This window comes from Genypterus blacodes, unplaced genomic scaffold, assembly GCF_046128005.1.
Source record: "Genypterus blacodes isolate CSIRO-AG114 ecotype Tasmania unplaced genomic scaffold, CSIRO-AGI_Gbla_v1 ptg000111l_1, whole genome shotgun sequence".
NCBI lineage: Eukaryota > Metazoa > Chordata > Actinopteri > Ophidiiformes > Ophidiidae > Genypterus > Genypterus blacodes.
In genome coordinates, this window is record NW_027466915.1 from 1,501,703 (window position 1) to 1,528,981 (window position 27,279).

The 27,279-nt window shown below is 39.6% G+C and overlaps 1 protein-coding gene across 1 annotated transcript; it reads right to left on the reverse strand.

Moving 5' to 3' along the window:
* Positions 1-224: 224 nt before the first annotated feature.
* On the reverse strand, positions 225-13,568 carry LOC143009178 (uncharacterized). The gene is made up of 5 exons (XM_076161191.1): positions 13,083-13,568; positions 11,835-12,596; positions 6,495-6,941; positions 5,152-5,429; positions 225-375 (listed from the first exon to the last, which is right to left on the reverse strand). The coding sequence occupies exons 1-5, from the start codon at positions 13,566-13,568 to the stop codon at positions 225-227; spliced, it is 2,124 nt and encodes a 707-aa protein (XP_076017306.1).
* Between the last annotated feature and the right edge of the window lie 13,711 nt (positions 13,569-27,279).

The following is a 27,279-nucleotide window of genomic DNA, read 5'->3' on the forward strand; positions in this document are numbered from 1 at the left end:
TGGTAAAACATCAACAACAGCAGTTAAGGCTAACACTGAAGTTTCTGCCACCCCAAATAAGAGATACGCTACTCCAGTGGTTCCCAAACTTTTGTCCCCCCTTCTGTAGATCAGAAGTTTTTCACGCCCCACCCAGCCATCCGACCGACCGATTAGCTCTGGACGCTCATTCTCCTGCAGCGAGACGAAGAAGTATCGCCTCATTCATTTACCTGAGGCGGTACTTATTCATATCGCTCCTCTTCCGGTCCCGTGCCGCGCCCCCCACTGCGGGAAGTTGGGAACCACTGCTTTACTCTGTTCCATTCATAATTGATTGCTATTGGATGGAGCAGAGACAGACCCAGGGTGTACAAGAACCAAGACTTCTCGGACCTTTAAAACCACATGGAAACTAACTCAACACCCCATCAACTAAAGGAAGGAACTCTGGGTAGTCCGTCTGTGCAGCTTTAGATGTCTGGGAGGTGACGTGTAGTCACTCAACAAACTCAACCAATTTTGCCTTAATGCCAGGTGAGTATGAGACAAAAAGAGTTGACTTACCCACAGCCATCTATTTTTTCATTCAGTTTTACTTGCAACCTTAACAACTATTGTATACATCTAGATACAAACCCAAATAACAAAAAAAAAAAAAAAGAGACTGTAAAATGTAAATAAAAACAGATTTGAAAATGATCTCTTTCTTGCCCTTACTACAATAAATTGGAAAGAATACAAATACAAGATAATGAACTGCAACACACTCCCACACCACAACAAACGCTGGCTGTTGAACTTCAACTACAATCGCGATGGTCCCCTCATTCAATCCTCTTTGTTGCTGACAGCGCGACGTCCATTATTTTCAAAAACAAACTAATAGATTGACCAATCTGATTACACTACACTGTTTGAACAACTCTTCATAAAGACATGCAACTCAATTCAATTTTAAGTAAAATAGAAAAGTTGGGGAGTAAATGACAAGAGACACAACTGCTTCAAAAGAGAAAATAAGCCGAATAAGGGGGGAGAAAAAGAATAATTGTAAGAAACATTTTTGCTTGCATTTGAACTATTGCAGTTTGAACTATTGCATCGTTAAGGATATGACAAATACCATGCTGTTATTTTCGCCGTCCTGTGTCTTATGACATTCATTTTCCATATTTATTCATCGTGCACACAAACAACATTGTTACAGTTCACACTTTCTCCCAGTGGGTGGCAATGTTGCCAAAGGAGAACTTGCCAATCGGCAATAGCAAACGAAAGCTGTTGTTTAATCTAGTATCCATGAGTTTTATTGACGTAAGGCTCCTATGATCTTATTTTCTTTTGTGTTGTGTTGTGAAAGCACTGGTAAGCTGCAGTGGCTGCTCTGTTGCTTTTCTTTTCCTTTTTCAGAAAAACAGAACAAAGCATTCTCAATGCTGTTAACTGAAAACCATTTGTATGAGAACATTGATGTTTATGATTTTGATATATTTTTCAAATCTTGGGAACAGTTCTGCTGGTGTGCAGGATCAGCTGCAAGAGTGGCTGAGCTGACTTGGGAGCTGGGAGCTGGGAGCAAGAACTTGCTTGAGGTAGTCATACCCTGTCCCAGCATGCACTGGGCTGTGCAATACAGTAGCTAACAGTCACATTGATGGGACTCTGTGTGCGCGTGTGTATGTCTGTGGATGAGTACATGTCAATGCATGTGCACATGCATGTTTGTGTGATAATAATATATATAAGAACAATATTGGTGTTTCATGTCACAGAATCTACATGATACACGAGGCGAACATGAGGGGAATAACAGAGGATTTGAATGACAGAAAATGTCAATAGCATAAATATAAGTGGACGATACTGTTTGGTTGTCAGGCAGACTGGATGATGGAGTGTGTGACTATATGACACACATGCCTCACATTGATAGTCCTGATACTGTTGTCTATTTCAAACACCCAGCACAGCTCCCAGACTCTTTAGGGTGGAGCCTGCTCAGGGTGGTGTCCCTTCTTTCTTCAAGTCACACAATTAGTTGTAGTATGGAGGGGACACATACCAGCCCCCCCTAAGGCAGACAAGCGAAGCCCCTCACCACTGAGCACCTCCATTTATCCAGGAGGCGCTCAGTGGCTTTAGTAGACAGGAGAGTGAAAGCAGAGGATAGGAAGAGAAGGAGGGCGGAAAAGAAAAAAAATTGAAAAGTAAACAGTAAATTAAAAAAGAGAGTGGATAAGGAATCAAATGCAATCATTTCATCACTGTAATGCTGAGAAGTTTGCAAATTGCAAATTAGTAGAGCCACTTGAGTCAGTAAGGCCCCTTAAAGATGTACTTGGTACATAGAAGCACATTGATATTAGCCTTCAAAACAAAGCCACATACAGCTTCAGCTGACAGGAGAGCAATCTGTTGTTGTTGTTGGTAGTGCCTCCTCTTCATCAGCCCAGCTCACTGCCTATTCCCAAGGATCTGTCCTCATCCCTTTATGGTTTTCAATTCATATGCTTCCCCTACGTCATGTCATTCATAACCATAACAACCAAATCCATTGTTATAAGGAGAACACACAATTCCAGTTTTTGAGCTTCGCTTGCTTAGTAATATCACACACACAGAAAGCAGGTGCAAACCGTATTAATGGCACGAGGAGATTTGAGCACATCTCTCAGGTCTTAGCTGCACTTCACTGGTTGTCAGTTAAATTAATAAATGATTTAAGCTTGTATTGTTATCTTTTAAAGCTCTTCATGTTCTGGCACCTGGCTACTTCACTGAACTACTAATCCAACATGCTGTATGCCAGGCTGTAACCTGAGGTCCATTATGGCTCTACTGGTTGAACCGAAGACCAGGTGACTTTACGACGTTGTCAGAGGTATCCTGTGTAGCTCTTGGGAGAAAAGGGAGTAGACAAAATCTTCATGTGGTATATAAACTTTAAATTTATTTGCCACAAAACATTTCAGTGCATTGTGTATGAGAACTACATGTAAAACACATTCTGAATAATGTATTTAATAGTAATTGTAATTACTGTACAAAACAAAATTATTCCTTAAACACAAACCTTATCTTATGTTATCTACACATTCAAACACAATTCAAAACATTCTACAGCGTTCACTGGCATTTGTTTGTACTTCAACCTTCTGGGCTGCCAAGCAAGAGTGGTAGGACAAGTACACAATATTATGTTGTAGACAATACTTAACTTCCAAAACATTTTATGTAGTTGTTGTTTATTATTTATTTATAGTTAATTTTGAGATATTGACGTTCAACACAACATTTCTTGGGATCTATGACTCTTCTTGCCTGTAGCAGTTACAGCAAGGGTTGCAACAGCGGTAACAGTAACGCTGAAGCTGCCACAGTAGTCCATCAGATCTGTCTGAAGTTGCTTCACTTTCTTTGACCCTTTGCTGAATTTGACTTATTTTGGTAGTTGTGGACTCAGATTCATTAGTTACCCGCACTGCAACATCCTGATTTGTTGTATCGACTGGAACTGTTTGCATAGCTTTGTCACTAGTTTTGAGTTTCTTGGCCTGTTTTCCTTTGACATCAAGTTTTTCAATCTCACTAATCATCTGAGCTTTAAGTAGGTCGAGCTCTTTATATTTGTCAAAGAGTGTTTTTTCATCTCTCTCACACTCACTGTGAGACATTAGGTGTCCTTTTTCCATCTTCACCTTCCCTAATGGCGCTTTTGCTCTCTGTGACCAAGGACTCTTAACAAACTGATTGATCACCTTTAGTCTTTCCTCCATGTTGTTTCTCAGCTCATGACCTCTACGCTTCATTTGATCAATCTCCTTCCTTTCGCCTCTTGTATCTTTCCATATCTTTCGCCAATATTTTGTCTTGGAAATTTTTTCCTTGTTTCTTTCGTCAAGATCATGATCAAATTTTTGTTGCTGCCACAGATTTTCAAATTCTTCTGTCTGTGTTGCCCTATTTGACTTGAATGCAGGCAGAAGTTCTTTCTCATATTCAAAATGTTTGACTGCAGGGTCTTGTGATGATTCAATGTTTACTTCTGTTTGTACAAACTTGTCACACTTAATTACCTTAACACAATATTTCTCTCTTCGAATTAGTTCATGATAAACATAGATTTTTGTTTCAAGTTTCACAAGTTCAGTGCATTTCTGTTTCAGTATTTTGTGTAATTGGTGTGTGTTTCTGCTTTCCTGGTCTACTTGGTCAATTTTGTTTCTAATGTCCTCGGTAGTTCTCTCAGTCAGCTGTTTCAGTTTGGCTCCTATAGTTTCAATGGCTTCCATTCTTCTGTTGAGCAGATCTTCTCTTGTGTTCAATTCAGATAGTTCGGCTTCCATTTTAGGCTTTTTATCCAAAAGCATTTCTCTTTCCCAGGGGTTGCTGGTTGTTGCTTGATGGAGATCTTTCTCTCTTCTGATCCTCTCCACACCAGCTTGAACGTGTTCTTTCTGCTTATGGAAAACCTTCCTCAAGCGTTCCAGTTGTTGTATTTCTGACTCTACAGAGTTCATAAAGTTTTTCAGTTCTTCTTTGTTTTTGTCAAGTTCTGAAACTGTTTTCTCCAAAATGTTTATTTGGTTTCCCTTGGTTTGTTCTAACTTGACCATTTTGTTTTTGATGTTCTCCAGCTTCCTTTCAGTCAGCATTTTGACATTACATTTAATTTGACTTAGAACCTGATCATCTCTCATGTTCAGTTCAGATAGTTCTTTCATTTGAACCCTTTCATCAAGTAGCATTTCCCTTTCCTTAAGTTGTTTTCTCTGTATAATGATGCTGTCTAAAGCTGTGCCGATATCTTCTTTCTGTTTGTTGAGATCATTCTTCAGATATTCCAGTTGTTGTCTTTCTTCGTCTACAAGGCTTCGAATATGTTGCAGTTCCTGTGATTGTCGACGGATCTCCTCATCCTTGAGTTGCTGATCTTTTTCCCTCAAGACAATCATGTTCATGATATTCTGTACATGCTCTCTTTGTGTTTGAACTTGAATGGCCATGTTACCCACATTGATTTTCTCACTTGTTATCTCCTTGAGAAGGCCATCAATGCTCTTCTTCTTGTTTTGTATTTCAGTTTTGTATTTTTCCAATCTGCCTTTTTCCTCTTTTATGTCTTGTTCATTATCTTGTAACAGTTGTATCTGTTGCTGTATGTCAGACCTCTTCATCTCCAAATCCAGGTTTTCCTTCATCATCATCTCAGTCAATCTATCAAATTCTTTCCTTTGTTGCTCCACTTGTGCCTTGTCATTATCAAGCTCTTGCCTTTGTTGTTTCACTTGTGCAATGTCTTTTTCAAGATCTATCTTTTGTTGCTTCACTTGTGCCATGTCTTTATCAAGCTCTTGTTTTTGTTGCTTGACTTGTGCCTTGTCTTTATCAAGATCTTGATTTTGGAGCATGAGCTTTTGCTTGATCTGGTTCTCCACGTCTTCTCTCTGGGTATCCATGGCTGACAGTGTATTCATAAGATTTTCTTTTTCTCTCTCAAATTGCTCAGCATAAGAAGTCACATTTTCTTTCACTTTGTCAAGTTCTGAAAGCTTGTGCTCCAATGAGGTGAAGAGTTGTATTTGGTCTTCCTGGTTTTGGTCCAGTCTCTCCAATTTGTTTGTGATGTCCACTTGATTGCTTTCATTCAGTTGTTGTAATTTTGTTCTTAGAGTTTCCATTAATTTCATTTTCTTCATCAGCTCATCCTTTGTCATGTTCTGTTGGAAGAGTTTTTGTTCCACTTCCTGTTGTCCAATTAAAAGGATTTCTTTTTCCCTTTCAATGCCCATTTTCAGTTGTTGAAGTTGTTCTTTCTCACTTATGATGCTGCTCATGGAGGCTTCCAGGTCTTGCTTCTCATTGTTGAGGTCGTTCCTCATATGTCCCAGTTGTTGTCTTTCTTTGTCTACAAGGCTTCGAATATGTTGCAGTTCCTGTGATTGTTGCCGGATCTCCTCATCCTTCTCTGTCAGACTGTCAAAGTCTTTCCTTTGTTGCTTGACTTGTGCCTTGTCTTTTTCAAGATCTTGTCTTTGTTGCTTGACTTGTTCCTTGTCTTTTTCAAGATCTTGCTTTTCCACCATAAGCTTTTGCATGATCTCATTTTCCATGTCTTCTCTCTGGGTATCCATCGCTGACAGTGTACTCATCAGACGTTCTTTTTCTGTCTCGAATTGCTCAGCATAAGAAGTCACATTTTCTTTCACTTTGTCAAGTTCTGCAAGCTTGTGCTCCAATGAGGTGAAGAGTTGTATTTGGTCTTCCTGGTTTTGGTCCAGTCTGTCCAATTTGTTCTTGATGTCCGCTTGATTGTTTTCATTCAGTTGCTGTAATTTTGTTCTTAGAGTTTCCATTAATTTCATTTTCTTCATCAGCTCATCCTTTGTCATGTTCAGTTGAGAGAGGTTTTGTTCCATTTCCTGCTTTTCAATGAAGCTGCTTTCTTTTTCCCTTTCAATGCCCATTTTCAGTTGTTGAAGTTGTTCTTTCTCACTTATGATGCTGCTCACGGAGGCTTCCAGGTCTTGCTTCTCATTGTTGAGGTCGTTCCTCATACGTCCCAGTTGTTGTCTTTCTTCGTCTACAAGGCTTCGAATATGTTGCAGTTCCTGTGATTGTTGCCGGATCTCCTCATCCTTGAGTTGCTGATCTTTTTCCCTCAAGACAATCATGTTCATGATATTCTGTACATGCTCTCTTTGTGTTTGAACTTGAATGGCCATGTTACCCACATTGATTTTCTCACTTTTTATCTCCTTGAGAAGGCCGTCAATGCTCTCCTTCTTGTTTTGTATTTCAGTTTTGTATTTTTCCAATCTGCCTTTTTCGTCTTTTATGTCTCCTTCATTATCTTGTAACAGTTGTATCTGTTGCTGTATGTCAGACCTCTTCATCTCCAAATCCAGATTTTCTCTCATCATCATCTCTGTCAGACTGTCAAAGTCTTTCCTTTGTTGCTTGACTTGTGCCTTGTCTTTTTCAAGATCTTGTCTTTGTTGCTTGACTTGTTCCTTGTCTTTTTCAAGATCTTGCTTTTCCACCATAAGCTTTTGCATGATCTCATTTTCCATGTCTTCTCTCTGGGTATCGATGGCTGACAGTGTACTCATCAGATGTTCTTTTTCTGTCTCGAATTGCTCAGCATAAGTAGTCACATTTTCTTTCACTTTGTCAAGTTCTGCAAGCTTGTGCTCCAATGAGGTGAAGAGTTGTATTTGGTCTTCCTTGTTTTGGTCCAGTCTCTCCAATTTGTTTGTGATGCCCACTTGATTGCTTTCATTCAGTTGTTGTAATTTTGTTCTTAGAGTTTCCATTAATTTCATTTTCTTCATCAGCTCATCCTTTGTCATGTTCAGTTGAGAGAGGTTTTGTTCCATTTCCTGCTTTTCAATGAAACTGCTTTCTTTTTCCCTTTCAATGCCCATTTTCAGTTGTTGAAGTTGTTCTTTCTCACTTATGATGCTGCTCACGGAGGCTTCCAGGTCTTGCTTCTCATTGTTGAGGTCGTTCCTCATACGTCCCAGTTGTTGTCTTTCTTCGTCTACAAGGCTTCGAATATGTTGCAGTTCCTGTGATTGTTGCCGGATCTCCTCATCCTTCTCTGTCAGACTGTCAAAGTCTTTCCTTTGTTGCTTGACTTGTGCCTTGTCTTTTTCAAGATCTTGTCTTTGTTGCTTGACTTGTTCCTTGTCTTTTTCAAGATCTTGCTTTTCCACCATAAGCTTTTGCATGATCTCATTTTCCATGTCTTCTCTCTGGGTATCCATGGCTGACAGTGTACTCATCAGATGTTCTTTTTCTGTCTCGAATTGCTCAGCATAAGAAGTCACATTTTCTTTCACTTTGTCAAGTTCTGCAAGCTTGTGCTCCAATGAGGTGAAGAGTTGTATTTGGTCTTCCTTGTTTTGGTCCAGTCTGTCCAATTTGTTCTTGATGTCCGCTTGATTGTTTTCATTCAGTTGCTGTAATTTTGTTCTTAGAGTTTCCATTAATTTCATTTTCTTCATCAGCTCATCCTTTGTCATGTTCAGTTGAGAGAGGTTTTGTTCCATTTCCTGCTTTTCAATGAAACTGCTTTCTTTTTCCCTTTCAATGCCGATTTTCAGTTGTTGAAGTTGTTCTTTCTCACTTATGATGCTGCTCACGGAGGCTTCCAGGTCTTGCTTCTCATTGTTGAGGTCGTTCCTCATACGTCCCAGTTGTTGTCTTTCTTTGTCTACAAGGCTTCGAATATGTTGCAGTTCCTGTGATTGTTGCCGGATCTCCTCATCCTTCTCTGTCAGACTGTCAAAGTCTTTCCTTTGTTGCTTGACTTGTGCCTTGTCTTTCTCAAGATCTTGTCTTTGTTGCTTGACTTGTTCCTTGTCTTTTTCAAGATCTTGCTTTTCCACCATAAGCTTTTGCATGATCTCATTTTCCATGTCTTCTCTCTGGGTATCCATGGCTGACAGTGTACTCATCAGATGTTCTTTTTCTGTCTCGAATTGCTCAGCATAAGAAGTCACATTTTCTTTCACTTTGTCAAGTTCTGCAAGCTTGTGCTCCAATGAGGTGAAGAGTTGTATTTGGTCTTCCTTGTTTTGGTCCAGTCTGTCCAATTTGTTCTTGATGTCCGCTTGATTGTTTTCATTCAGTTGCTGTAATTTTGTTCTTAGAGTTTCCATTAATTTCATTTTCTTCATCAGCTCATCCTTTGTCATGTTCAGTTGAGAGAGGTTTTGTTCCATTTCCTGTTTTTCAATGAAACTGCTTTCTTTTTCCCTTTCAATGCCCATTTTCAGTTGTTGAAGTTGTTCTTTCTCACTTGTGATGCTGCTCATGGAGGCTTCCAGGTCTAGCTTCTCATTGTTGAGGTCGTTCCTCATACGTCCCAGTTGTTGTCTTTCTTCGTCTACAAGGCTTCGAATATGTTGCAGTTCCTGTGATTGTTGCCGGATCTCCTCATCCTTGAGTTGCTGATCTTTTTCCCTCAAGACAATCATGTTCATGATATTCTGTACATGCTCTCTTTGTGTTTGAACTTGAATGGCCATGTTACCCACATTGATTTTCTCACTTGTTATCTCCTTGAGAAGGCCGTCAATGCTCTCCTTCTTGTTTTGTATTTCAGTTTTGTATTTTTCCAATCTGCCTTTTTCCTCTTTTATGTCTTGTTCATTATCTTGTAACAGTTGTATCTGTTGCTGTATGTCAGACCTCTTCATCTCCAAATCCAGATTTTCTCTCATCATCATCTCTGTCAGACTGTCAAAGTCTTTCCTTTGTTGCTTGACTTGTGCCTTGTCTTTTTCAAGATCTTGTCTTTGTTGCTTGACTTGTTCCTTGTCTTTTTCAAGATCTTGCTTTTCCACCATAAGCTTTTGCATGATCTCATTTTCCATGTCTTCTCTCTGGGTGTCGATGGCTGACAGTGTACTCATCAGATGTTCTTTTTCTGTCTCGAATTGCTCAGCATAAGAAGTCACATTTTCTTTCACTTTGTCAAGTTCTGCAAGCTTGTGCTCCAATGAGGTGAAGAGTTGTATTTGGTCTTCCTTGTTTTGGTCCAGTCTCTCCAATTTGTTTGTGATGCCCACTTGATTGCTTTCATTCAGTTGTTGTAATTTTGTTCTTAGAGTTTCCATTAATTTCATTTTCTTCATCAGCTCATCCTTTGTCATGTTCTGTTGGAAGAGTTTTTGTTCCACTTCCTGTTGTCCAATTAAAAGGATTTCTTTTTCCCTTTCAATGCCCATTTTCAGTTGTTGAAGTTGTTCTTTCTCACTTATGATGCTGCTCACGGAGGCTTCCAGGTCTTGCTTCTCATTGTTGAGGTCGTTCCTCATACGTCCCAGTTGTTGTCTTTCTTCGTCTACAAGGCTTCGAATATGTTGCAGTTCCTGTGATTGTTGCCGGATCTCCTCATCCTTCTCTGTCAGACTGTCAAAGTCTTTCCTTTGTTGCTTGACTTGTGCCTTGTCTTTTTCAAGATCTTGTCTTTGTTGCTTGACTTGTTCCTTGTCTTTTTCAAGATCTTGCTTTTCCACCATAAGCTTTTGCATGATCTCATTTTCCATGTCTTCTCTCTGGGTATCCATGGCTGACAGTGTACTCATCAGATGTTCTTTTTCTGTCTCGAATTGCTCAGCATAAGAAGTCACATTTTCTTTCACTTTGTCAAGTTCTGCAAGCTTGTGCTCCAATGAGGTGAAGAGTTGTATTTGGTCTTCCTTGTTTTGGTCCAGTCTGTCCAATTTGTTCTTGATGTCCGCTTGATTGTTTTCATTCAGTTGCTGTAATTTTGTTCTTAGAGTTTCCATTAATTTCATTTTCTTCATCAGCTCATCCTTTGTCATGTTCAGTTGAGAGAGGTTTTGTTCCATTTCCTGTTTTTCAATGAAACTGCTTTCTTTTTCCCTTTCAATGCCCATTTTCAGTTGTTGAAGTTGTTCTTTCTCACTTGTGATGCTGCTCATGGAGGCTTCCAGGTCTAGCTTCTCATTGTTGAGGTCGTTCCTCATACGTCCCAGTTGTTGTCTTTCTTCGTCTACAAGGCTTCGAATATGTTGCAGTTCCTGTGATTGTTGCCGGATCTCCTCATCCTTGAGTTGCTGATCTTTTTCCCTCAAGACAATCATGTTCATGATATTCTGTACATGCTCTCTTTCTGTTTGAACTTGAATGGCCATGTTACCCACATTGATTTTCTCACTTGTTATCTCCTTGAGAAGGCCGTCAATGCTCTCCTTCTTGTTTTGTATTTCAGTTTTGTATTTTTCCAATCTGCCTTTTTCCTCTTTTATGTCTTGTTCATTATCTTGTAACAGTTGTATCTGTTGCTGTATGTCAGACCTCTTCATCTCCAAATCCAGATTTTCTCTCATCATCATCTCTGTCAGACTGTCAAAGTCTTTCCTTTGTTGCTTGACTTGTGCCTTGTCTTTTTCAAGATCTTGTCTTTGTTGCTTGACTTGTTCCTTGTCTTTTTCAAGATCTTGCTTTTCCACCATAAGCTTTTGCATGATCTCATTTTCCATGTCTTCTCTCTGGGTATCGATGGCTGACAGTGTACTCATCAGATGTTCTTTTTCTGTCTCGAATTGCTCAGCATAAGAAGTCACATTTTCTTTCACTTTGTCAAGTTCTGCAAGCTTGTGCTCCAATGAGGTGAAGAGTTGTATTTGGTCTTCCTTGTTTTGGTCCAGTCTCTCCAATTTGTTTGTGATGCCCACTTGATTGCTTTCATTCAGTTGTTGTAATTTTGTTCTTAGAGTTTCCATTAATTTCATTTTCTTCATCAGCTCATCCTTTGTCATGTTCTGTTGGAAGAGTTTTTGTTCCACTTCCTGTTGTCCAATTAAAAGGATTTCTTTTTCCCTTTCAATGCCCATTTTCAGTTGTTGAAGTTGTTCTTTCTCACTTATGATGCTGCTCACGGAGGCTTCCAGGTCTTGCTTCTCATTGTTGAGGTCGTTCCTCATACGTCCCAGTTGTTGTCTTTCTTTGTCTACAAGGCTTCGAATATGTTGCAGTTCCTGTGATTGTTGCCGGATCTCCTCATCCTTCTCTGTCAGACTGTCAAAGTCTTTCCTTTGTTGCTTGACTTGTGCCTTGTCTTTTTCAAGATCTTGTCTTTGTTGCTTGACTTGTTCCTTGTCTTTTTCAAGATCTTGCTTTTCCACCATAAGCTTTTGCATGATCTCATTTTCCATGTCTTCTCTCTGGGTATCCATGGCTGACAGTGTACTCATCAGATGTTCTTTTTCTGTCTCGAATTGCTCAGCATAAGAAGTCACATTTTCTTTCACTTTGTCAAGTTCTGCAAGCTTGTGCTCCAATGAGGTGAAGAGTTGTATTTGGTCTTCCTTGTTTTGGTCCAGTCTGTCCAATTTGTTCTTGATGTCCGCTTGATTGTTTTCATTCAGTTGCTGTAATTTTGTTCTTAGAGTTTCCATTAATTTCATTTTCTTCATCAGCTCATCCTTTGTCATGTTCAGTTGAGAGAGGTTTTGTTCCATTTCCTGTTTTTCAATGAAACTGCTTTCTTTTTCCCTTTCAATGCCCATTTTCAGTTGTTGAAGTTGTTCTTTCTCACTTGTGATGCTGCTCATGGAGGCTTCCAGGTCTAGCTTCTCATTGTTGAGGTCGTTCCTCATACGTCCCAGTTGTTGTCTTTCTTCGTCTACAAGGCTTCGAATATGTTGCAGTTCCTGTGATTGTTGCCGGATCTCCTCATCCTTGAGTTGCTGATCTTTTTCCCTCAAGACAATCATGTTCATGATATTCTGTACATGCTCTCTTTCTGTTTGAACTTGAATGGCCATGTTACCCACATTGATTTTCTCACTTGTTATCTCCTTGAGAAGGCCGTCAATGCTCTCCTTCTTGTTTTGTATTTCAGTTTTGTATTTTTCCAATCTGCCTTTTTCCTCTTTTATGTCTTGTTCATTATCTTGTAACAGTTGTATCTGTTGCTGTATGTCAGACCTCTTCATCTCCAAATCCAGATTTTCTCTCATCATCATCTCTGTCAGACTGTCAAAGTCTTTCCTTTGTTGCTTGACTTGTGCCTTGTCTTTTTCAAGATCTTGTCTTTGTTGCTTGACTTGTTCCTTGTCTTTTTCAAGATCTTGTTTTTCCACCATAAGCTTTTGCATGATCTCATTTTCCATGTCTTCTCTCTGGGTGTCGATGGCTGACAGTGTACTCATCAGATGTTCTTTTTCTGTCTCGAATTGCTCAGCATAAGAAGTCACATTTTCTTTCACTTTGTCAAGTTCTGCAAGCTTGTGCTCCAATGAGGTGAAGAGTTGTATTTGGTCTTCCTTGTTTTGGTCCAGTCTGTCCAATTTGTTCTTGATGTCCGCTTGATTGTTTTCATTCAGTTGCTGTAATTTTGTTCTTAGAGTTTCCATTAATTTCATTTTCTTCATCAGCTCATCCTTTGTCATGTTCAGTTGAGAGAGGTTTTGTTCCATTTCCTGCTTTTCAATGAAACTGCTTTCTTTTTCCCTTTCAATGCCCATTTTCAGTTGTTGAAGTTGTTCTTTCTCACTTATGATGCTGCTCACGGAGGCTTCCAGGTCTTGCTTCTCATTGTTGAGGTCGTTCCTCATACGTCCCAGTTGTTGTCTTTCTTCGTCTACAAGGCTTCGAATATGTTGCAGTTCCTGTGATTGTTGCCGGATCTCCTCATCCTTGAGTTGCTGATCTTTTTCCCTCAAGACAATCATGTTCATGATATTCTGTACATGCTCTCTTTGTGTTTGAACTTGAATGGCCATGTTACCCACCTTGATTTTCTCACTTGTTATCTCCTTGAGAAGGCTGTCAATGCTCTCCTTCTTGTTTTGTATTTCAGTTTTGTATTTTTCCAATCTGCCTTTTTCCTCTTTTATGTCTTGTTCATTATCTTGTAACAGTTGTATCTGTTGCTGTATGTCAGACCTCTTCATCTCCAAATCCAGATTTTCTCTCATCATCATCTCTGTCAGACTGTCAAAGTCTTTCCTTTGTTGCTTGACTTGTGCCTTGTCTTTTTCAAGATCTTGTCTTTGTTGCTTGACTTGTTCCTTGTCTTTTTCAAGATCTTGCTTTTCCACCATAAGCTTTTGCATGATCTCATTTTCCATGTCTTCTCTCTGGGTGTCGATGGCTGACAGTGTACTCATCAGATGTTCTTTTTCTGTCTCGAACTGCTCAGCATAAGAAGTCACATTTTCTTTCACTTTGTCAAGTTCTGCAAGCTTGTGCTCCAATGAGGTGAAGAGTTGTATTTGGTCTTCCTTGTTTTGGTCCAGTCTCTCCAATTTGTTTGTGATGCCCACTTGATTGCTTTCATTCAGTTGTTGTAAGTTTGTTCTTAGAGTTTCCATTAATTTCATTTTCTTCATCAGCTCATCCTTTGTCATGTTCTGTTGGAAGAGTTTTTGTTCCACTTCCTGTTGTCCAATTAAAAGGATTCCTTTTTCCCTTTCAATGCCCATTTTCAGTTGTTGAAGTTGTTCTTTCTCACTTATGATGCTGCTCACGGAGGCTTCCAGGTCTTGCTTCTCATTGTTGAGGTCGTTCCTCATACGTCCCAGTTGTTGTCTTTCTTTGTCTACAAGGCTTCGAATATGTTGCAGTTCCTGTGATTGTTGCCGGATCTCCTCATCCTTCTCTGTCAGACTGTCAAAGTCTTTCCTTTGTTGCTTGACTTGTGCCTTGTCTTTTTCAAGATCTTGTCTTTGTTGCTTGACTTGTTCCTTGTCTTTTTCAAGATCTTGCTTTTCCACCATAAGCTTTTGCATGATCTCATTTTCCATGTCTTCTCTCTGGGTATCGATGGCTGACAGTGTACTCATCAGATGTTCTTTTTCTGTCTCGAATTGCTCAGCATAAGAAGTCACATTTTCTTTCACTTTGTCAAGTTCTGCAAGCTTGTGCTCCAATGAGGTGAAGAGTTGTATTTGGTCTTCCTTGTTTTGGTCCAGTCTGTCCAATTTGTTCTTGATGTCCGCTTGATTGTTTTCATTCAGTTGCTGTAATTTTGTTCTTAGAGTTTCCATTAATTTCATTTTCTTCATCAGCTCATCCTTTGTCATGTTCAGTTGAGAGAGGTTTTGTTCCATTTCCTGCTTTTCAATGAAACTGCTTTCTTTTTCCCTTTCAATGCCCATTTTCAGTTGTTGAAGTTGTTCTTTCTCACTTATGATGCTGCTCACGGAGGCTTCCAGGTCTTGCTTCTCATTGTTGAGGTCGTTCCTCATACGTCCCAGTTGTTGTCTTTCTTCGTCTACAAGGCTTCGAATATGTTGCAGTTCCTGTGATTGTTGCCGGATCTCCTCATCCTTGAGTTGCTGATCTTTTTCCCTCAAGACAATCATGTTCATGATATTCTGTACATGCTCTCTTTGTGTTTGAACTTGAATGGCCATGTTACCCACATTGATTTTCTCACTTGTTATCTCCTTGAGAAGGCCGTCAATGCTCTCCTTCTTGTTTTGTATTTCAGTTTTGTATTTTTCCAATCTGCCTTTTTCCTCTTTTATGTCTTGTTCATTATCTTGTAACAGTTGTATCTGTTGCTGTATGTCAGACCTCTTCATCTCCAAATCCAGATTTTCTCTCATCATCATCTCTGTCAGACTGTCAAAGTCTTTCCTTTGTTGCTTGACTTGTGCCTTGTCTTTTTCAAGATCTTGTCTTTGTTGCTTGACTTGTTCCTTGTCTTTTTCAAGATCTTGCTTTTCCACCATAAGCTTTTGCATGATCTCATTTTCCATGTCTTCTCTCTGGGTATCAATGGCTGACAGTGTACTCATCAGATGTTCTTTTTCTGTCTCGAATTGCTCAGCATAAGAAGTCACATTTTCTTTCACTTTGTCAAGTTCTGCAAGCTTGTGCTCCAATGAGGTGAAGAGTTGTATTTGGTCTTCCTTGTTTTGGTCCAGTCTCTCCAATTTGTTTGTGATGCCCACTTGATTGCTTTCATTCAGTGTTTGTAATTTTGTTCTTAGAGTTTCCATTAATTTCATTTTCTTCATCAGCTCATCCTTTGTCATGTTCTGTTGGAAGAGTTTTTGTTCCACTTCCTGTTGTCCAATTAAAAGGATTTCTTTTTCCCTTTCAATGCCCATTTTCAGTTGTTGAAGTTGTTCTTTCTCACTTATGATGCTGCTCACGGAGGCTTCCAGGTCTTGCTTCTCATTGTTGAGGTCGTTCCTCATACGTCCCAGTTGTTGTCTTTCTTTGTCTACAAGGCTTCGAATATGTTGCAGTTCCTGTGATTGTTGCCGGATCTCCTCATCCTTCTCTGTCAGACTGTCAAAGTCTTTCCTTTGTTGCTTGACTTGTGCCTTGTCTTTTTCAAGATCTTGTCTTTGTTGCTTGACTTGTTCCTTGTCTTTTTCAAGATCTTGCTTTTCCACCATAAGCTTTTGCATGATCTCATTTTCCATGTCTTCTCTCTGGGTATCCATGGCTGACAGTGTACTCATCAGATGTTCTTTTTCTGTCTCGAATTGCTCAGCATAAGAAGTCACATTTTCTTTCACTTTGTCAAGTTCTGCAAGCTTGTGCTCCAATGAGGTGAAGAGTTGTATTTGGTCTTCCTTGTTTTGGTCCAGTCTGTCCAATTTGTTCTTGATGTCCGCTTGATTGTTTTCATTCAGTTGCTGTAATTTTGTTCTTAGAGTTTCCATTAATTTCATTTTCTTCATCAGCTCATCCTTTGTCATGTTCAGTTGAGAGAGGTTTTGTTCCATTTCCTGCTTTTCAATGAAACTGCTTTCTTTTTCCCTTTCAATGCCCATTTTCAGTTGTTGAAGTTGTTCTTTCTCACTTATGATGCTGCTCACGGAGGCTTCCAGGTCTTGCTTCTCATTGTTGAGGTCGTTCCTCATACGTCCCAGTTGTTGTCTTTCTTCGTCTACAAGGCTTCGAATATGTTGCAGTTCCTGTGATTGTTGCCGGATCTCCTCATCCTTGAGTTGCTGATCTTTTTCCCTCAAGACAATCATGTTCATGATATTCTGTACATGCTCTCTTTGTGTTTGAACTTGAATGGCCATGTTACCCACATTGATTTTCTCACTTGTTATCTCCTTGAGAAGGCCGTCAATGCTCTCCTTCTTGTTTTGTATTTCAGTTTTGTATTTTTCCAATCTGCCTTTTTCCTCTTTTATGTCTTGTTCATTATCTTGTAACAGTTGTATCTGTTGCTGTATGTCAGACCTCTTCATCTCCAAATCCAGATTTTCTCTCATCATCATCTCTGTCAGACTGTCAAAGTCTTTCCTTTGTTGCTTGACTTGTGCCTTGTCTTTTTCAAGATCTTGTCTTTGTTGCTTGACTTGTTCCTTGTCTTTTTCAAGATCTTGCTTTTCCACCATAAGCTTTTGCATGATCTCATTTTCCATGTCTTCTCTCTGGGTATCAATGGCTGACAGTGTACTCATCAGATGTTCTTTTTCTGTCTCGAATTGCTCAGCATAAGAAGTCACATTTTCTTTCACTTTGTCAAGTTCTGCAAGCTTGTGCTCCAATGAGGTGAAGAGTTGTATTTGGTCTTCCTTGTTTTGGTCCAGTCTCTCCAATTTGTTTGTGATGCCCACTTGATTGCTTTCATTCAGTGTTTGTAATTTTGTTCTTAGAGTTTCCATTAATTTCATTTTCTTCATCAGCTCATCCTTTGTCATGTTCTGTTGGAAGAGTTTTTGTTCCACTTCCTGTTGTCCAATTAAAAGGATTTCTTTTTCCCTTTCAATGCCCATTTTCAGTTGTTGAAGTTGTTCTTTCTCACTTATGATGCTGCTCACGGAGGCTTCCAGGTCTTGCTTCTCATTGTTGAGGTCGTTCCTCATACGTCCCAGTTGTTGTCTTTCTTTGTCTACAAGGCTTCGAATATGTTGCAGTTCCTGTGATTGTTGCCGGATCTCCTCATCCTTCTCTGTCAGACTGTCAAAGTCTTTCCTTTGTTGCTTGACTTGTGCCTTGTCTTTTTCAAGATCTTGTCTTTGTTGCTTGACTTGTTCCTTGTCTTTTTCAAGATCTTGCTTTTCCACCATAAGCTTTTGCATGATCTCATTTTCCATGTCTTCTCTCTGGGTATCCATGGCTGACAGTGTACTCATCAGATGTTCTTTTTCTGTCTCGAATTGCTCAGCATAAGAAGTCACATTTTCTTTCACTTTGTCAAGTTCTGCAAGCTTGTGCTCCAATGAGGTGAAGAGTTGTATTTGGTCTTCCTTGTTTTGGTCCAGTCTGTCCAATTTGTTCTTGATGTCCGCTTGATTGTTTTCATTCAGTTGCTGTAATTTTGTTCTTAGAGTTTCCATTAATTTCATTTTCTTCATCAGCTCATCCTTTGTCATGTTCAGTTGAGAGAGGTTTTGTTCCATTTCCTGCTTTTCAATGAAACTGCTTTCTTTTTCCCTTTCAATGCCCATTTTCAGTTGTTGAAGTTGTTCTTTCTCACTTATGATGCTGCTCACGGAGGCTTCCAGGTCTTGCTTCTCATTGTTGAGGTCGTTCCTCATACGTCCCAGTTGTTGTCTTTCTTCGTCTACAAGGCTTCGAATATGTTGCAGTTCCTGTGATTGTTGCCGGATCTCCTCATCCTTGAGTTGCTGATCTTTTTCCCTCAAGACAATCATGTTCATGATATTCTGTACATGCTCTCTTTGTGTTTGAACTTGAATGGCCATGTTACCCACATTGATTTTCTCACTTGTTATCTCCTTGAGAAGGCCGTCAATGCTCTCCTTCTTGTTTTGTATTTCAGTTTTGTATTTTTCCAATCTGCCTTTTTCCTCTTTTATGTCTTGTTCATTATCTTGTAACAGTTGTATCTGTTGCTGTATGTCAGACCTCTTCATCTCCAAATCCAGATTTTCTCTCATCATCATCTCTGTCAGACTGTCAAAGTCTTTCCTTTGTTGCTTGACTTGTGCCTTGTCTTTTTCAAGATCTTGTCTTTGTTGCTTGACTTGTTCCTTGTCTTTTTCAAGATCTTGCTTTTCCACCATAAGCTTTTGCATGATCTCATTTTCCATGTCTTCTCTCTGGGTATCCATGGCTGACAGTGTACTCATCAGATGTTCTTTTTCTGTCTCGAATTGCTCAGCATAAGAAGTCACATTTTCTTTCACTTTGTCAAGTTCTGCAAGCTTGTGCTCCAATGAGGTGAAGAGTTGTATTTGGTCTTCCTTGTTTTGGTCCAGTCTCTCCAATTTGTTTGTGATGCCCACTTGATTGCTTTCATTCAGTGTTTGTAATTTTGTTCTTAGAGTTTCCATTAATTTCATTTTCTTCATCAGCTCATCCTTTGTCATGTTCTGTTGGAAGAGTTTTTGTTCCACTTCCTGTTGTCCAATTAAAAGGATTTCTTTTTCCCTTTCAATGCCCATTTTCAGTTGTTGAAGTTGTTCTTTCTCATTTATGATGCTGCTCACGGAGGCTTCCAGGTCTTGCTTCTCATTGTTGAGGTCGTTCCTCATACGTCCCAGTTGTTGTCTTTCTTTGTCTACAAGGCTTCGAATATGTTGCAGTTCCTGTGATTGTTGCCGGATCTCCTCATCCTTCTCTGTCAGACTGTCAAAGTCTTTCCTTTGTTGCTTGACTTGTGCCTTGTCTTTTTCAAGATCTTGTCTTTGTTGCTTGACTTGTTCCTTGTCTTTTTCAAGATCTTGCTTTTCCACCATAAGCTTTTGCATGATCTCATTTTCCATGTCTTCTCTCTGGGTATCCATGGCTGACAGTGTACTCATCAGATGTTCTTTTTCTGTCTCGAATTGCTCAGCATAAGAAGTCACATTTTCTTTCACTTTGTCAAGTTCTGCAAGCTTGTGCTCCAATGAGGTGAAGAGTTGTATTTGGTCTTCCTTGTTTTGGTCCAGTCTGTCCAATTTGTTCTTGATGTCCGCTTGATTGTTTTCATTCAGTTGCTGTAATTTTGTTCTTAGAGTTTCCATTAATTTCATTTTCTTCATCAGCTCATCCTTTGTCATGTTCAGTTGAGAGAGGTTTTGTTCCATTTCCTCTTTTTCAATGAAACTGCTTTCTTTTTCCCTTTCAATGCCCATTTTCAGTTGTTGAAGTTGTTCTTTCTCACTTATGATGCTGCTCACGGAGGCTTCCAGGTCTTGCTTCTCATTGTTGAGGTCGTTCCTCATACGTCCCAGTTGTTGTCTTTCTTCGTCTACAAGGCTTCGAATATGTTGCAGTTCCTGTGATTGTTGCCGGATCTCCTCATCCTTGAGTTGCTGATCTTTTTCCCTCAAGACAATCATGTTCATGATATTCTGTACATGCTCTCTTTCTGTTTGAACTTGAATGGCCATGTTACCCACATTGATTTTCTCACTTGTTATCTCCTTGAGAAGGCCGTCAATGCTCTCCTTCTTGTTTTGTATTTCAGTTTTGTATTTTTCCAATCTGCCTTTTTCCTCTTTTATGTCTTGTTCATTATCTTGTAACAGTTGTATCTGTTGCTGTATGTCAGACCTCTTCATCTCCAAATCCAGATTTTCTCTCATCATCATCTCTGTCAGACTGTCAAAGTCTTTCCTTTGTTGCTTGACTTGTGCCTTGTCTTTTTCAAGATCTTGTCTTTGTTGCTTGACTTGTTCCTTGTCTTTTTCAAGATCTTGCTTTTCCACCATAAGCTTTTGCATGATCTCATTTTCCATGTCTTCTCTCTGGGTATCCATGGCTGACAGTGTACTCATCAGATGTTCTTTTTCTGTCTCGAATTGCTCAGCATAAGAAGTCACATTTTCTTTCACTTTGTCAAGTTCTGCAAGCTTGTGCTCCAATGAGGTGAAGAGTTGTATTTGGTCTTCCTTGTTTTGGTCCAGTCTCTCCAATTTGTTTGTGATGCCCACTTGATTGCTTTCATTCAGTGTTTGTAATTTTGTTCTTAGAGTTTCCATTAATTTCATTTTCTTCATCAGCTCATCCTTTGTCATGTTCTGTTGGAAGAGTTTTTGTTCCACTTCCTGTTGTCCAATTAAAAGGATTTCTTTTTCCCTTTCAATGCCCATTTTCAGTTGTTGAAGTTGTTCTTTCTCACTTATGATGCTGCTCACGGAGGCTTCCAGGTCTTGCTTCTCATTGTTGAGGTCGTTCCTCATACGTCCCAGTTGTTGTCTTTCTTTGTCTACAAGGCTTCGAATATGTTGCAGTTCCTGTGATTGTTGCCGGATCTCCTCATCCTTCTCTGTCAGACTGTCAAAGTCTTTCCTTTGTTGCTTGACTTGTGCCTTGTCTTTTTCAAGATCTTGTCTTTGTTGCTTGACTTGTTCCTTGTCTTTTTCAAGATCTTGCTTTTCCACCATAAGCTTTTGCATGATCTCATTTTCCATGTCTTCTCTCTGGGTATCCATGGCTGACAGTGTACTCATCAGATGTTCTTTTTCTGTCTCGAATTGCTCAGCATAAGAAGTCACATTTTCTTTCACTTTGTCAAGTTCTGCAAGCTTGTGCTCCAATGAGGTGAAGAGTTGTATTTGGTCTTCCTTGTTTTGGTCCAGTCTCTCCAATTTGTTTGTGATGCCCACTTGATTGCTTTCATTCAGTTGTTGTAATTTTGTTCTTAGAGTTTCCATTAATTTCATTTTCTTCATCAGCTCATCCTTTGTCACGTTCTGTTGGAAGAGTTTTTGTTCCACTTCCTGTTGTCCAATTAAAAGGATTTCTTTTTCCCTTTCAATGCCCATTTTCAGTTGTTGAAGTTGTTCTTTCTCACTTATGATGCTGCTCACGGAGGCTTCCAGGTCTTGCTTCTCATTGTTGAGGTCGTTCCTCATACGTCCCAGTTGTTGTCTTTCTTTGTCTACAAGGCTTCGAATATGTTGCAGTTCCTGTGATTGTTGCCGGATCTCCTCATCCTTCTCTGTCAGACTGTCAAAGTCTTTCCTTTGTTGCTTGACTTGTGCCTTGTCTTTTTCAAGATCTTGTCTTTGTTGCTTGACTTGTTCCTTGTCTTTTTCAAGATCTTGCTTTTCCACCATAAGCTTTTGCATGATCTCATTTTCCATGTCTTCTCTCTGGGTATCCATGGCTGACAGTGTACTCATCAGATGTTCTTTTTCTGTCTCGAATTGCTCAGCATAAGAAGTCACATTTTCTTTCACTTTGTCAAGTTCTGCAAGCTTGTGCTCCAATGAGGTGAAGAGTTGTATTTGGTCTTCCTTGTTTTGGTCCAGTCCGTCCAATTTGTTCTTGATGTCCGCTTGATTGTTTTCATTCAGTTGCTGTAATTTTGTTCTTAGAGTTTCCATTAATTTCATTTTCTTCATCAGCTCATCCTTTGTCATGTTCAGTTGAGAGAGGTTTTGTTCCATTTCCTGCTTTTCAATGAAACTGCTTTCTTTTTCCCTTTCAATGCCCATTTTCAGTTGTTGAAGTTGTTCTTTCTCACTTGTGATGCTGCTCATGGAGGCTTCCAGGTCTTGCTTCTCATTGTTGAGGTCGTTCCTCATACGTCCCAGTTGTTGTCTTTCTTCGTCTACAAGGCTTCGAATATGTTGCAGTTCCTGTGATTGTTGCCGGATCCCCTCATCCTTGAGTTGCTGATCTTTTTCCCTCAAGACAATCATGTTCATGATATTCTGTACATGCTCTCTTTGTGTTTGAACTTGAATGGCCATGTTACCCACATTGATTTTCTCACTTGTTATCTCCTTGAGAAGGCCGTCAATGCTCTCCTTCTTGTTTTGTATTTCAGTTTTGTATTTTTCCAATCTGCCTTTTTCCTCTTTTATGTCTTGTTCATTATCTTGTAACAGTTGTATCTGTTGCTGTATGTCAGACCTCTTCATCTCCAAATCCAGATTTTCTCTCATCATCATCTCTGTCAGACTGTCAAAGTCTTTCCTTTGTTGCTTGACTTGTGCCTTGTCTTTTTCAAGATCTTGTCTTTGTTGCTTGACTTGTTCCTTGTCTTTTTCAAGATCTTGCTTTTCCACCATAAGCTTTTGCATGATCTCATTTTCCATGTCTTCTCTCTGGGTATCGATGGCTGACAGTGTACTCATCAGATGTTCTTTTTCTGTCTCGAATTGCTCAGCATAAGAAGTCACATTTTCTTTCACTTTGTCAAGTTCTGCAAGCTTGTGCTCCAATGAGGTGAAGAGTTGTATTTGGTCTTCCTTGTTTTGGTCCAGTCTCTCCAATTTGTTTGTGATGCCCACTTGATTGCTTTCATTCAGTTGTTGTAATTTTGTTCTTAGAGTTTCCATTAATTTCATTTTCTTCATCAGCTCATCCTTTGTCATGTTCTGTTGGAAGAGTTTTTGTTCCACTTCCTGTTGTCCAATTAAAAGGATTTCTTTTTCCCTTTCAATGCCCATTTTCAGTTGTTGAAGTTGTTCTTTCTCACTTATGATGCTGCTCACGGAGGCTTCCAGGTCTTGCTTCTCACTGTTGAGGTCGTTCCTCATACGTCCCAGTTGTTGTCTTTCTTTGTCTACAAGGCTTCGAATATGTTGCAGTTCCTGTGATTGTTGCCGGATCTCCTCATCCTTCTCTGTCAGACTGTCAAAGTCTTTCCTTTGTTGCTTGACTTGTGCCTTGTCTTTTTCAAGATCTTGTCTTTGTTGCTTGACTTGTTCCTTGTCTTTTTCAAGATCTTGCTTTTCCACCATAAGCTTTTGCATGATCTCATTTTCCATGTCTTCTCTCTGGGTATCGATGGCTGACAGTGTACTCATCAGATGTTCTTTTTCTGTCTCGAATTGCTCAGCATAATAAGTCACATTTTCTTTCACTTTGTCAAGTTCTGCAAGCTTGTGCTCCAATGAGGTGAAGAGTTGTATTTGGTCTTCCTTGTTTTGGTCCAGTCTCTCCAATTTGTTTGTGATGCCCACTTGATTGCTTTCATTCAGTTGTTGTAATTTTGTTCTTAGAGTTTCCATTAATTTCATTTTCTTCATCAGCTCATCCTTTGTCATGTTCTGTTGGAAGAGTTTTTGTTCCACTTCCTGTTGTCCAATTAAAAGGATTTCTTTTTCCCTTTCAATGCCCATTTTCAGTTGTTGAAGTTGTTCTTTCTCACTTAGTATGCTGCTCACGGAGGCTTCCAGGTCTTGCTTCTCATTGTTGAGGTCGTTCCTCATACGTCCCAGTTGTTGTCTTTCTTCGTCTACAAGGCTTCGAATATGTTGCAGTTCCTGTGATTGTTGCCGGATCTCCTCATCCTTCTCTGTCAGACTGTCAAAGTCTTTCCTTTGTTGCTTGACTTGTGCCTTGTCTTTTTCAAGATCTTGTCTTTGTTGCTTGACTTGTTCCTTGTCTTTTTCAAGATCTTGCTTTTCCACCATAAGCTTTTGCATGATCTCATTTTCCATGTCTTCTCTCTGGGTATCCATGGCTGACAGTGTACTCATCAGATGTTCTTTTTCTGTCTCGAATTGCTCAGCATAAGAAGTCACATTTTCTTTCACTTTGTCAAGTTCTGCAAGCTTGTGCTCCAATGAGGTGAAGAGTTGTATTTGGTCTTCCTTGTTTTGGTCCAGTCTGTCCAATTTGTTCTTGATGTCCGCTTGATTGTTTTCATTCAGTTGCTGTAATTTTGTTCTTAGAGTTTCCATTAATTTCATTTTCTTCATCAGCTCATCCTTTGTCATGTTCAGTTGAGAGAGGTTTTGTTCCATTTCCTGCTTTTCAATGAAACTGCTTTCTTTTTCCCTTTCAATGCCCATTTTCAGTTGTTGAAGTTGTTCTTTCTCACTTATGATGCTGCTCACGGAGGCTTCCAGGTCTTGCTTCTCATTGTTGAGGTCGTTCCTCATACGTCCCAGTTGTTGTCTTTCTTCGTCTACAAGGCTTCGAATATGTTGCAGTTCCTGTGATTGTTGCCGGATCTCCTCATCCTTGAGTTGCTGATCTTTTTCCCTCAAGACAATCATGTTCATGATATTCTGTACATGCTCTCTTTGTGTTTGAACTTGAATGGCCATGTTACCCACATTGATTTTCTCACTTGTTATCTCCTTGAGAAGGCCGTCAATGCTCTCCTTCTTGTTTTGTATTTCAGTTTTGTATTTTTCCAATCTGCCTTTTTCCTCTTTTATGTCTTGTTCATTATCTTGTAACAGTTGTATCTGTTGCTGTATGTCAGACCTCTTCATCTCCAAATCCAGATTTTCTCTCATCATCATCTCTGTCAGACTGTCAAAGTCTTTCCTTTGTTGCTTGACTTGTGCCTTGTCTTTTTCAAGATCTTGTCTTTGTTGCTTGACTTGTTCCTTGTCTTTTTCAAGATCTTGCTTTTCCACCATAAGCTTTTGCATGATCTCATTTTCCATGTCTTCTCTCTGGGTATCGATGGCTGACAGTGTACTCATCAGATGTTCTTTTTCTGTCTCGAATTGCTCAGCATAAGAAGTCACATTTTCTTTCACTTTGTCAAGTTCTGCAAGCTTGTGCTCCAATGAGGTGAAGAGTTGTATTTGGTCTTCCTTGTTTTGGTCCAGTCTCTCCAATTTGTTTGTGATGCCCACTTGATTGCTTTCATTCAGTGTTTGTAATTTTGTTCTTAGAGTTTCCATTAATTTCATTTTCTTCATCAGCTCATCCTTTGTCATGTTCTGTTGGAAGAGTTTTTGTTCCACTTCCTGTTGTCCAATTAAAAGGATTTCTTTTTCCCTTTCAATGCCCATTTTCAGTTGTTGAAGTTGTTCTTTCTCACTTATGATGCTGCTCACGGAGGCTTCCAGGTCTTGCTTCTCATTGTTGAGGTCGTTCCTCATACGTCCCAGTTGTTGTCTTTCTTTGTCTACAAGGCTTCGAATATGTTGCAGTTCCTGTGATTGTTGCCGGATCTCCTCATCCTTCTCTGTCAGACTGTCAAAGTCTTTCCTTTGTTGCTTGACTTGTGCCTTGTCTTTTTCAAGATCTTGTCTTTGTTGCTTGACTTGTTCCTTGTCTTTTTCAAGATCTTGCTTTTCCACCATAAGCTTTTGCATGATCTCATTTTCCATGTCTTCTCTCTGGGTATCCATGGCTGACAGTGTACTCATCAGATGTTCTTTTTCTGTCTCGAATTGCTCAGCATAAGAAGTCACATTTTCTTTCACTTTGTCAAGTTCTGCAAGCTTGTGCTCCAATGAGGTGAAGAGTTGTATTTGGTCTTCCTTGTTTTGGTCCAGTCTCTCCAATTTGTTTGTGATGCCCATTTGATTGCTTTCATTCAGTTGTTGTAATTTTGTTCTTAGAGTTTCCATTAATTTCATTTTCTTCATCAGCTCATCCTTTGTCATGTTCTGTTGGAAGAGTTTTTGTTCCACTTCCTGTTGTCCAATTAAAAGGATTTCTTTTTCCCTTTCAATGCCCATTTTCAGTTGTTGAAGTTGTTCTTTCTCACTTAGTATGCTGCTCACGGAGGCTTCCAGGTCTTGCTTCTCATTGTTGAGGTCGTTCCTCATACGTCCCAGTTGTTGTCTTTCTTCGTCTACAAGGCTTCGAATATGTTGCAGTTCCTGTGATTGTTGCTGGATTTCCTCATCCTTCTCTGTCAGACTGTCAAAGTCTGTCCTTTGTTGCTTGACTTGTGCCTTGTCTTTTTCAAGATCTTGTCTTTGTTGCTTGACTTGTTCCTTGTCTTTTTCAAGATCTTGCTTTTCCACCATAAGCTTTTGCATGATCTCATTTTCCATGTCTTCTCTCTGGGTATCCATGGCTGACAGTGTACTCATCAGATGTTCTTTTTCTGTCTCGAATTGCTCAGCATAAGAAGTCACATTTTCTTTCACTTTGTCAAGTTCTGCAAGCTTGTGCTCCAATGAGGTGAAGAGTTGTATTTGGTCTTCCTTGTTTTGGTCCAGTCTGTCCAATTTGTTCTTGATGTCCGCTTGATTGTTTTCATTCAGTTGCTGTAATTTTGTTCTTAGAGTTTCCATTAATTTCATTTTCTTCATCAGCTCATCCTTTGTCATGTTCAGTTGAGAGAGGTTTTGTTCCATTTCCTGCTTTTCAATGAAACTGCTTTCTTTTTCCCTTTCAATGCCCATTTTCAGTTGTTGAAGTTGTTCTTTCTCACTTGTGATGCTGCTCATGGAGGCTTCCAGGTCTTGCTTCTCATTGTTGAGGTCGTTCCTCATACGTCCCAGTTGTTGTCTTTCTTCGTCTACAAGGCTTCGAATATGTTGCAGTTCCTGTGATTGTTGCCGGATCTCCTCATCCTTGAGTTGCTGATCTTTTTCCCTCAAGACAATCATGTTCATGATATTCTGTACATGCTCTCTTTGTGTTTGAACTTGAATGGCCATGTTACCCACCTTGATTTTCTCACTTGTTATCTCCTTGAGAAGGCTGTCAATGCTCTCCTTCTTGTTTTGTATTTCAGTTTTGTATTTTTCCAATCTGCCTTTTTCCTCTTTTATGTCTTGTTCATTATCTTGTAACAGTTGTATCTGTTGCTGTATGTCAGACCTCTTCATCTCCAAATCCAGATTTTCTCTCATCATCATCTCTGTCAGACTGTCAAAGTCTTTCCTTTGTTGCTTGACTTGTGCCTTGTCTTTTTCAAGATCTTGTCTTTGTTGCTTGACTTGTTCCTTGTCTTTTTCAAGATCTTGCTTTTCCACCATAAGCTTTTGCATGATCTCATTTTCCATGTCTTCTCTCTGGGTATTGATGGCTGACAGTGTACTCATCAGATGTTCTTTTTCTGTCTCGAATTGCTCAGCATAAGAAGTCACATTTTCTTTCACTTTGTCAAGTTCTGCAAGCTTGTGCTCCAATGAGGTGAAGAGTTGTATTTGGTCTTCCTTGTTTTGGTCCAGTCTGTCCAATTTGTTCTTGATGTCCGCTTGATTGTTTTCATTCAGT

Excerpts from the sequence above, each read along its gene's own strand:
- LOC143009178 (XM_076161191.1), bottom strand. The coding sequence starts at position 13,568 with ATGGTGGAAAAGCAAGATCTTGAAAAAGACAAGGAACAAGTCAAGCAA. Across the intron at positions 6,942-11,834 it reads AATTGGACAGACTGGACCAA|CAACAAAGGAAAGACTTTGA; the intron begins AACAAGGAAGAC and ends GCACAAGTCAAG. Across the intron at positions 5,430-6,494 it reads AGCAAGACCTGGAAGCCTCC|AGAGAAGACGTGGAGAACCA; the intron begins GTGAGCAGCATC and ends ATGGATACCCAG.